The sequence below is a fragment of the Limulus polyphemus genome, unplaced genomic scaffold (assembly GCF_000517525.1).
Source record: "Limulus polyphemus unplaced genomic scaffold, Limulus_polyphemus-2.1.2 Scaffold4228, whole genome shotgun sequence".
In the NCBI taxonomy this organism is placed as follows: domain Eukaryota; kingdom Metazoa; phylum Arthropoda; class Merostomata; order Xiphosura; family Limulidae; genus Limulus; species Limulus polyphemus.
The window spans coordinates 270-11,783 of NW_013669838.1; the positions used below are offsets into that span (position 1 = coordinate 270).

General features: G+C 32.9%; 1 protein-coding gene across 3 annotated transcripts in view; it reads left to right on the forward strand.

Moving 5' to 3' along the window:
* The first annotated feature begins 356 nt into the window (after window positions 1-356).
* The window catches only part of LOC106470806 (FTS and Hook-interacting protein-like), an 87,626-nt gene continuing 76,468 nt past the window's right edge, over window positions 357-11,514 (forward strand). For 2 of the 3 annotated variants that reach the window (XR_002613132.1, XM_022399449.1), the window contains exons 1-2: window positions 624-897; window positions 8,717-8,920. Coding sequence is in view for 2 of the 3 variants with exons in the window: in XM_022399449.1 (XP_022255157.1) it covers window positions 8,769-8,920 (152 nt within the window). In the remaining variant the exon portion in view is untranslated. Of the gene's footprint in view, window positions 417-623; window positions 898-8,716; window positions 8,921-11,514 lie in introns of those variants that run through there. The other variant, XM_022399450.1, reaches the window with a different exon arrangement.

Here is an 11,514-nt window from a genome sequence, read left to right on the forward strand (position 1 = left end):
TGCCATCACACAGTTTATTTGTTTGTTTGTTTTATTAAGCACAAAGCTACATAAAGGGCTATCTGTGTTCTGCCCATCACGGGTATCGAAACCCGGTTTCTAGCGTTGTAAGTCCGCAGACATACCGCTTTGCCACTGGGGGCGCCATCACCACAGATATGTACATTTAAAGTTGTACTATTTGTATTTTTCTTTTGGTACAACTTTAACTTTATGATGTTTACTTTTGGCGTAATTTTGATATACTAAAAATCAAATTAATACTTTATTTGCTTCTTTAATTTAGCTTATTCCAACTGAAAACATTAAAAATATAAAAAATTAAAATAATATTTTGAATTCAAATTGCTACAACTGAATATATGTGTGTGTGGGCAGTGTTTATAAATGAAGATGAATAAAACCCACTAATTAAAGTAAGTGGAATTGTTGTAAATTTTAAGTTAATATAGTGTCTATATTTCTTAGTCAAATATTTCAATTACTAATGAGTAAATATATGGTTTATGTCATCAGCATTTGAAAATTATGTCAAAGCGATGTAATAAAAGATCAAGTTAATTATATTTTACCAAAAAATGCATTAAATTAAACCAAAGGTGTTTGATGCCATGTTACTATAGTAGTACTAGTAAAGCTTCTTGTAAGTTGTATTATATTTTTGACTGATACATATAATTTGGTAAAGTACTCTTAGTTTTACCAAGGTGTACAGGTTGTGAAAGATAAGGGAAATCAAGATAACCTCGCAACGTATTTCGAAAACAAACTACGTGTTTAATTATATATATATATATAATATATATATATATACACACTCCGGTTGTACTTGTAAGACTAAGGAAACGGCATTGGATTAGAATGCTTCAGAAGGTTCATGATGCGGTAGGACTAAAAGTAAAAACCTTAACATGTTTATTAATTTTTTTATGGTTTTTGTAGTTGTATAGTTAATCAGTGATATTATTTAAAATTTATTTCAATTCAGTAGCTATTTTACTGTGTTAACAATGTAGGCTGTGATAGGATCAGAACCTGTGACCAACATCATGGGACTTAACTTCAGTTAATAAGTTAATTGTGAGTTGATATTCACAATTCACCTTTTTAGTTTTACATATTAACATTGCACCGCAGCATTAGCTACATTAGCTTATCACTAGTAGACCTAACAATCTAAAACTTACAAAATTGTTAGCCTAATTTCTTTTAATGTACCAGAAGAAAACCCCCTAAAAAATAACCTGTAAATTTCCAAAAAGTGGCATTTTCTTTTAGTTTTATAACGTTCAATTTACACTATGGTAGGCCTACTTATACTATAAAGTATAAGCCATAAGTTAAAGTTATATGTTTGTGTTCATGATATAAAATTTAAAAATTAATAACAACAAGGGACCTGTATTACTATTAGTCCTTCTAATTATTTAAGTTCTGTGCTAAAACTTAAACTTAAAAAAAGAAAAAAACCATCAAAGCCAAACCTTATCATTTAAATATTTATCAAGTTTATTTTTAAACTTTCCTAAATTTACTGCAACTTACAAGTGCAACCAACACATCTAAAGGCATTGTATTCCAAAGGCCAACCATACTGTTTGAAAAATAAATCTGCTTTAACTGAAGATGACTCCTATTCTGCTAAAATTTATATTTGTATCCCCGAGTGCTACCATGGTGATTTCTTGACCCAATCATGCGTTTAATAAAATTATAAGTAAGTGTTTTTTCTTAGATACAGAGAGCCATTAAGACTAAGAGTTAGAATCAGTATAGAGGGTATTTATATTATGATTCATAGTTTTTTTACTTTTTAGATTTTTATTTTGAAAATGAAAAATGGTTTGGGCTATTTAGTCAGTTGACTGAATTCAGAGTTAATGCAAACCCTCTGCTTGTATGATGGTTTTTATACCATTCACTTCTGGTGAGGTCCACATCTTACAACAAATTGAGTAATTTTATGTTTTTGCCTGTTTCAACTCTCAGTGAAGGGACCATAAAAAAGTGGATGCAATACATATTTGCTACATAAAATACATCAGTAATTAGTTGGATTGATTGCAATATTCATATTTTATTTATTTATTTGTGATTCATATATTATTAATATGGTCCCTAAAACCACTAAAAGCCATGTACCAAGAGCAGTTTGGTGCATACATCTTATAAATTCTTGAAAAAGCTAATATGGTACATGTTTGTGAAACTTTTACTCTTGTTTTAGAGACCGTAAATCCTAGATGCTGCCCCCAGTGGTAAGTCTGAGGGTGTATAATGTTAAAAATTGGGTTTCAATACACTTGGTGAGCACATAACAGAAAACTCATTGTGTAGCTTTGTACTTAACAACAAAAGAATCTTAGATACTGACTGAACAGCTAAAACATTAAAACAGTTCTAACAATAAATCAGTAATACAACATTTTGAGAATCTAGACAGAAAGTCCTTCAAGTTTCTTGAATAGTGTTTCATCAGTTCTTTGTTTATACCAATAGTTTTTTAATTATCTGAAATTATCAGTTTGTTTGAACTTTTTTTTTATATTTGGTCCATCAGTTTATTATTATTTTTTGCCCATATATACTTTTATTGTACATGTAGATATTTATTATACAAGAGCCAAAGTGTATGTTAAAATGTTTATGAAAGTATGTATGTTTAAACAGTTTTCATTCAACATTTTGATGTTTATTATACAAGAGCCAAGGTGTGTGGTAAAAATGTTTATTGTTTATGATGGTACATATGTTTAACCAGTCTTTATTCAACATGTAGATGTTTATTATACAAGATCTGAGGTGTGAAGTAAAGGTGTTTTCTATTTCTGACAGTATGTATGTTTAACCAGTCTTCATTCAGTATGTAAATGTGTATTAATAATCAAGAGCCAAAGTGTGTGGTAAAGCTGTTTTCTGTTTGTGACAGGATATATGTTTAATCAGTCTTCATTGAACATATAAATGTTTATTATACTAGAACCGAGGTGTTTGGTAAAGGTGTTTTCTGTTTGTGACAGGATATATGTTTAACGAGTCTTCATTGAACATATAAATGTTTATTATACTAGAACCGGGGTGTTTGGTAAAGGTGTTTTCTGTTTGTGACAGGATATATGTTTAATCAGTTTTCATTCAGTATGTAAATGTTTATTATACTAGAACCGAGGTGTTTGGTAAAGGTGTTTTCTGTTTGTGACAGGATATATGTTTAATCAGTCATCATTGAACATATAAATGTTTATTATACTAGAACCGAGGTGTTTGGTAAAGGTGTTTTCTGTTTGTGACAGGATATATGTTTAATCAGTCTGCATTCAACATGTAAATGTTTATTGTACCAGAACCGAGGTGTTTGGTAAAGGTGTTTTGTGTTGATGACAGTTTGCAAGATTAACTAGTTTTCATTCAACATGTTAATGTATATTGTACCAGAACCGAGGTGTTTGGTAAAGGTGTTTTGTGTTGATGACAGTTTGCAAGATTAACCAGTTTTCATTCAACATGTTAATGTATATTATAACTCAGATGTGATTTATTGTGAAAATTATTGTTGATAATATAAATAATGTATTTATTAACCAAATGTGTACATTTCATAGGACCAACCCATATTGTAGAAGAAATGTTGACTATAATTCCAAATTTACATGAAATTTGTTAAGCTTTTAGTAAAATTTACAAGATTGTTGTACACAAAATATGGTGATATAATATCATTTGTACTCAAGATATATATATAAATATGACATCAGAGTGACTCAAACTCTTTATAAGTCAAAGTTTAAGGTGATTCTCGGTTAAAGAATAAAAATACTTTTTTGATTGTACAGTTTGCGTATTGCTTTTGCATAACCTCTAGAACCTTTGAACTGCATATCTATAGTTTTTTTCAGTATCCCTATATTTTGTATTTGGTATTTACTCTCCTGTACCATGAACTTTCTAAATCATAAATATATGGTAAATTGAATGGTTAATAACTCTGAAATCAAACACATAATACTAGGATCAACAAAACCCTGTAAAAGGTCATGGCATGCACACTTTGAACCTCATATGTGCACATAGGGTTAATTGGAGAAATGGGGTGTTTTTTCTTTAAATGGAACATTAAAAGTGAACTACTTGCAAATCTGTTTAAATTTCCCTACCCTAGGATAAGTTGATATTCAAACTGAAATTATACAATTCCTAATAATTCTGTCATTATCATGCATTTTATGTCTATAATAGCACTGATATTATCTTTCTATAATAAGTTAACTTGCTTGAAGTTTTAAGTAAGAATAATTTACTTGATTTCAGTTCTCATTTTGCATTTTATGGAAACTTTGCTACACTAAATCCACAACTCTGTAGTCACCTTCAAATTAATAACCTTCAGTGGTTTCATTAAACAAAGTAAAGGTTATGATATTTATAAGAAAAAGCATAACTGATCTGAAATATGTGCCAGTAGTTTTCCTTCCCTGAGTGCCATGTGAGCTGAATAGTTGAATCAAACTATATGTATACATGTTTTACACAGCAGTTGGCTTGGTCTGCTGTCTAGAAAATGCAATGATCAGGTAATTCACATGATGATAACAGCAGTAGCCTTGGAACATTATTGTGAGCCTGGGGTCACAGTACAAGTGGTCTTTGAACATTATTGTGAGCCTGGGGTCACAGTACAAGTGGTCTTTGAACATTATTGTGAGCCTGGGGTCACAGTACAAGTGGCCTTTGAACATTATTGTGAGCCTGGGGTCACAGTACAAGTTACCTTTGAACATTATTGTGAGCCTGGGATCACAGTACAAGTGGGCTTTGAACATCATTGTGATGTTGGGATCACAGTACAAGTCACCTTTGAACATTATTATGAGCCTGGGGTCACAGTACAAGTTACCTTTGAACATTATTGTGAGCCTGGGATCACAGTACAAGTGGGCTTTGAACATCATTGTGATGTTGGGATCACAGTACAAGTCACCTTTGAACATTATTATGAGCCTGGGGTCACAGTTCAAGCTCTAATCAAGACCTGTAATGGCTCATGCTTTCTTTTATTTCATAAGATTCTGTTAAAATCTATACAAAGTTAATACTTTATAGAAGAACAGCTTTATTTTTAAGGTATTATCTCAAGAAGCAAGAGCAATTTTTTTCCCAAACCTTTTTTTGCAGGTTTTTTTATTGAAAGAAGTTTCACACTGATTTCCTTCTGTTTTGAATCCTGATAGCCCAGAAACCACACTTATTTTAAGATTCATTCACGAAAATCATAAGGGCACATTCACATTTGAAAATTTTAGTTTACATGTATGAAAAAATTCAAAAATTAATTCAATTTCGTGTTTTAATACTATTATTGACTTTAGAGTATCAAACTGATATCAAACTCATTTGTTTTTGAGGCTGGTGTTAGATAAATGTACATAGTATATACACATTTTAGAAATTGGTTTGTCCCATGTAAATAGTAGCTGAGCTTATGGATGCCACATGGTTTCTTGTCTATGTAGAGAACTTACTTACATAACAATCAATAAATTAGAGAATGTTATCAGATTGATTAGCATATGTGCTAGAGCTGGGCAGTTAACTTGATATAATCGATTACCAGTGAATATCAATTCTTGTTACATAAAATAATCAACTAATCAAAATTACAATTAAATTGATTATTGTCATGTAAAATAATCAACTAATCAAAATTAATGTTTTTGACTAGAGCTAGATAAGTAGTTTGATAAATCAATTAAATTGAATAATGTCAAAAATAATCAACATATTGAAATTTGTGTTTCTGATTATTACTGTTTTCAGTTATTCCAATTATCCAAGTCCAATTTCATGATAATCAATTAGTTGAATGTAATTGATTAATGAGCCTAAAGAATAGTCAATTATCAATGGTTACTTTATGATTCTTTGTCAGCTGTTACTTGTACCTTGTAAGTGAGCTGTCAAGCAGGTGACCTGTTAATTAATCAAGTATGATCAGTCTAACTTTCATATCTATACAGTTTGCAATAAAAAGAAACACAACTTTAATTAGATAATTGTATCAAGTAAGGTTGTTTCTAAGGTGATCAGTAATTGATCATGAACTGTTACTTGTTGCACCTTTGAAGAAGGGTGGTAATTGGCAGTCAGCCTAAAGGATTCCTACTTGAACTTGTAATTATGACATAATGATCAAACACTTGTTTCTAAGTGATGAAAATTAACATATTTTATCAGATTCAATGCTAGAACTGTCAGAGGGCATCACAATGCCACAGACAACAGTTTCATCATATTTTACCATTCATCACAAAGTTACATACAGTAACACACATAAGTGTATACACATTGAACAGATCCATAATATACAGGGTAAAACTACGATATGAAAGCAAGGCATAATTGTTACTGGGGTCATTATAGTCACTGATTTTGTCATTGTTTTGATCCTCAGAGTGACTCATCCTGCCTGGTGTTATACTGGTGATTCAATCTTGCCTTAGTCACACATACTGTCTGGTGTTATACTGGTGATTCAGTCTTGCCTTAGTCATACATACTGTCTGGTGTTATACTGGTGATTCAGTCTTGCCTTAGTCACACATACTGTCTGGTGTTATACTGGTGATTCAATCTTGCCTTAGTCACACATACTGTCTGGTGTTATACTGGTGATTCAATCTTACCTTAGTCACACATACTGTCTGGTGTTATACTGGTGATTCAGTCTTGCCTTAGTCATACATCCTGTCTGGTGTTATACTGGTGATTCAGTCTTGCCTAAGTCACACATACTGTCTGGTGTTATACTGGTGATTCAGTCTTGCCTTAGTCACACATACTGTCTGGTGTTATACTAGTGATTCAATCTTGCCTTAGTCACACATACTGTCTAGTGTTATACTAGTGATTCAATCTTGCCTTAGTCACACATACTGTCTGGTGTTATACTAGTGATTCAATCTTGCCTTTGTCATTCATTCTCTCTGGTGTTATACTTGTGATTCAATCTTGCCTTGGTCATTCATCTTCTCTGGTGTTATACTGGTTATTCAATATTGCCTTTGTCATTCATCCTGTCTAGAGTTACACTGGTGATTCAATCTTGCCTTAGTCAGTCATCCTGTCTAGTGTTATACTGGTGATTCAGTCTAGCTCTAGTCAGTCATCCTGTCTGGTGTTATACTGGTGATTCAATCTAGCTCCAGTCAGTTATCCTGCCTGGTGTTATACTGGTGATTCAGATTCAATCTAGCTCTGGTCAGTCATCCTGTCTGGTGTTATACTGGTGATTCAATCTAGCTCTGGTCAGTCATCCTGTCTGGTGTTATACTGGTGATTCAATCTAGTTCTAGTCAGTTATCCTGTCTGGTGTTATACTGGTGATTCAATCTAGCTCTGGTCAGTCCACCAGTATAACACCAGACAGGATATTCAATCTAGCTCTAGTCAGTTATCCTGTCTGGTGTTACACTGATGATTCAATCTTGCCTTAGTCAGTCATCCCGTCTAGTGTTATACTGGTGATTCAATCTTGCCTTAGTCATTCATCCTGTCTGGTGTTATATTGGTTATTCACTCTAGCTCTGGTCATTCATCCTGTCTGGTGTTATACTGGTGATTCAATCTAGCTCTGATCATTCATCCTGTCTGGTATTTTGATAATGATCCAATCTTTCCACAGTTAGTCTTCCTGTCTGATGTATTTCACACTGTGAAAATTAGATTTATCAAGTGAATGAGTAAGTAGCTCATTAGCCAAATCATGTATAAATTGTTGCTATAGGTGACTGTTAATAAGAAGTTTCCAAAAACAAATGCCTTTTAATAGCTGTTTGATGCATACCTGGTTTTATACACATTGGGCTGGTTTTAGTAAATATATATATATACATTTGTTTCATATAGATATTTTGATTGGTTAATTCTTGGGTTGAAAAAGATGTATGGAAATCAGTTGTTGCACATATGTTGTAATTTTCTTTTCCTAATGGGTAATATACAGCATTTTATGTAAAGTTAATGCCGTAAAGGTGTCAATGTAAAGTCACTTTAGTAGTTAGGCAATGCATTCTTTTCTGTCTTGACCAAGTAGGTACTTATGCTTTCTTCAAAAACTTCTGTTTGGTTGCATAAGTTTTTTCCATATTATTGGTATTACTTCATACATTTGACTGTTTGTAGTTACCAGTGGTCATGTGTAATTAAGGAAAGTGAGAGCAAAGGTTTAAAATCTATTTAAAACTTAAAATATTAAATGATATTCTGGGAGAACTATCTTACATTAAGTATTCTTTACTGGAAATAGTCTAAAAGATAATAGGTGGAATACCCAGCTGACATCTTTATTGTTGTCATCAAATGAAAAAATGATAGGTGTGTTATAACCACAAGTGTAATCACAAAACAAAATAGAAGATTTCTTAACACTTAATGTACAACAAAAGCAATACAAGTATCACCACGAAAGACAGTGGAAGATTTCTTAATACTTGATGTACATTAAAAACAATACAAGTATAACCTAAATAGAGGATGAAAGATTTCTTAACTCTTGAACCTGGCTATTTCAGTCATTGTTTAATTAAACTTCTCTTTTAGTTCAGTGGTGTTACATTTTTGATATATAATTTTTTAAATGAAGGTTATATAAAGTTGAAAATAGATATCCAACTTATAAATCTTTTCAGTTATTTTTAAGTGGATTTAATCTTTTTTTCAGGTGGATGGGATGAAACGTTAAATAGCGAGGCTTTACCATTAAAGCTTCTAAAATGAGCTGGTTCAAAAGAGACAGCCCACTGAGGTCTAGTTTTCGCAGGAGGTCGTCTCAGATTCCTCCTCTACAGGAATTGGATACTAATGCTTGCTTTGAAACATTTAAAATACACTGGAAACAGGCATGGCAAATCATGAACATAGAAAGGTTAGAATTTTAATTATATTTCCTAGCTCAAAATTTACTATCAAGGCAACTTGTGTGATACGTTTAAAAGCAGGAACAATGTTTAAAATGTACAATAGAAACTTTATTTGATTGACAGATGATGTTAAAAGATTCTATATGTTTTGGTAACTTTATGCTGCCATCACCAGGAATTTAAAAATGTACTCCACAAGCAAGAAACTTAGGTCATTGTAAACATTAAGGGTAGTATGAATGTTATATATAAGAAATCAATATTTCTCTCTAAAGCTGTGTGTTAGAGCAATCTAACTCTTGAGCTCTATGTTTTACTTCTGATGATGGTAGTGTAAAGTTATCAAAACATGTAGAATCTTTTAATGTTGGCCATGAGCCAAGTAAATTTTTTATTATGCACTTTTAGTGTTCTTTCTGCTTTCATTTTTAAGTACTTCTCAATTGTTGAAGAGTTGATGTAATTCATCAAGAAAATGTGTTCAAGTCAAAATCGTGGCAGGAATTTTGGTATAAAAAATCCACCGAGATGAAACCTCAGGGGATTACCAGGGGTAAAGAGGGGTAGATCTAAACTTGACAAATTCAAACTGCTCCTGTGGGACAGAGGGTCCTTCAGGGCGGCATCGATCTATAAATCCAATGCCAGAGAAATTTGCTGTGGGAGGAGAAATGGAAGTGCCCAGAGAAAACACACTTTCATGAACAGAGTGCCAAAAGAAAAAGCCCAGTCTGTGCCTGAATGATACAAGGCATAGAAGGAGGTGTGTGGTTGAAGAGGTGAAGGTTAGTCTTTCAGGAGGTAGCTATGTTCAGGGGGATTTTAAACTCAGAAATTCACGGTCATAGTCTCCGTCTTCCCTGTGTACAGGGTAGGTTGGGTTGAAGTCGTCAGGTGAAAAAAGCACCCTGGGTCTGGAGGTGCGGGCTTGGAATCATTAAAGCAAGCATTCAGTGGATGGAATGCTATAGGGTGAATGAGGTAGTTGTTGGGTTTGTGTTGATCATTAATGGTAGAATCTTGGCTGGATTGGGTGGATTAGTCAGTTGCGAGTAATATGATGTGTGATGACACTTAGGTTAGATGGATGGGGACTTGTGTAATATCTGAAGAGACTGTGAATGAAAAGGCTGGACATTGTCTTGGTCTGATGGGTTTTTTCAGCTTTAAAGTCGAAATGGTGGAAGTAACATCTGTGGTTCAGCATTAGGTCTGCTGTTGGTTTGTGAGGTTTTTTATAAAATGAGTGGTTGAGCCAGTTAAATGGGAGCATATCCAGTGTAGGGGAAAAGCTTTGTCTTGGAGGATTGTTCAAGAGCATGCAGAATTTCTTCTGGAGTAATGGAGAGGTCAACAACTTGAAAAAAACAGTATAGAGGTGTAATTTACTTTTGGGGGTTGAACAAGTCATTTGGGGGAGGGAATTCCAGGAGCTTCACATAAATGTGAGGTTAGCATGGCTTGAGGGCTGGAGAAAAACTCCTCTTCATCATAGGATTGTTGTTTTCACAAAGTCGATTGAAGCTCCGGTTTTGTAGTGGTTGATAAATGTGCTAATTTGTCTCAGGGAGAAGTTGCTGGGAAGTCCGTCAAGGATGATCGGCGATGTCGCAGAGGATACAGAAGGCTTGGAGCCAGACATACCTTAGTACTTGCTTCGGCATTGAACTCTGTCATGGTCGATGGAAGACAATTAAAATTCACTAAAAAATTGATTATTCTTTAATATGATTTAATGAACAACAGCTGGATAATGAGCCATTTGCAGTTTCATCTTATTTCGGCATGTACTTAGACATGCATGGCTTAATTTTTGAGACAAGCACATGACTACTGGCAGATAAAGAAAATGTGTTGGTCTTTATGGTTCATTTTTATATTTGAATAATATTGACTACAATTACATTGATGCAATGATATGAAAATCTAGTTTCTGTTTGAAACAACATTGTGAGAAAATTCTCTGTAAAAAAAAACATTTATTGTGTTTACTAGGTGTTTTATGCCTTAAAAAAAGAGAAGGTATTATATTAACTAGGTGTGTTTGTGCCTTAAAGAAGATAATGCATTGTATTCATAACGTGTTTTTATGCCTTTAAAAAATAGAACACTAGGTGTGGTGTGTTTGTGTCTAAAAAAATATAATATATTCTATTCACTAGGTGTGTTTTTGCCTTAAAAAGAGAAGGTATTGTATTTTCTAGACGTGTTTGTGCCTTAAAAAAAACGAAATTTGCATTAACTAGGTGATTTCACATACAAAAAATAATATTTTTTAGTGAAGTATTTTTAATAAAGATTTGTCTATGAATATATTTAGTAATTGTTTTGAATAGTCTATGTGCAAGGTGATTTTGATGTTAAGATTAAAAATGCTTTTCTTCATCTCAAATTTCATTTGTGTAATCTCTTAAACCTCGTTAATACATTTCAGTTGTTTATTTTCAGTAAAACTTTATATTTTATGTTATTTTTTCTACCCTAAATCTATACAAGGTTGGTCAATTTGACTGACCATCGTAACTCCCCCCAATCAAATTGAAATAAATCTAAATTACCCTCTTTTTCTTTCTAGAATGGGGCCCGGCATGGCCAGGTG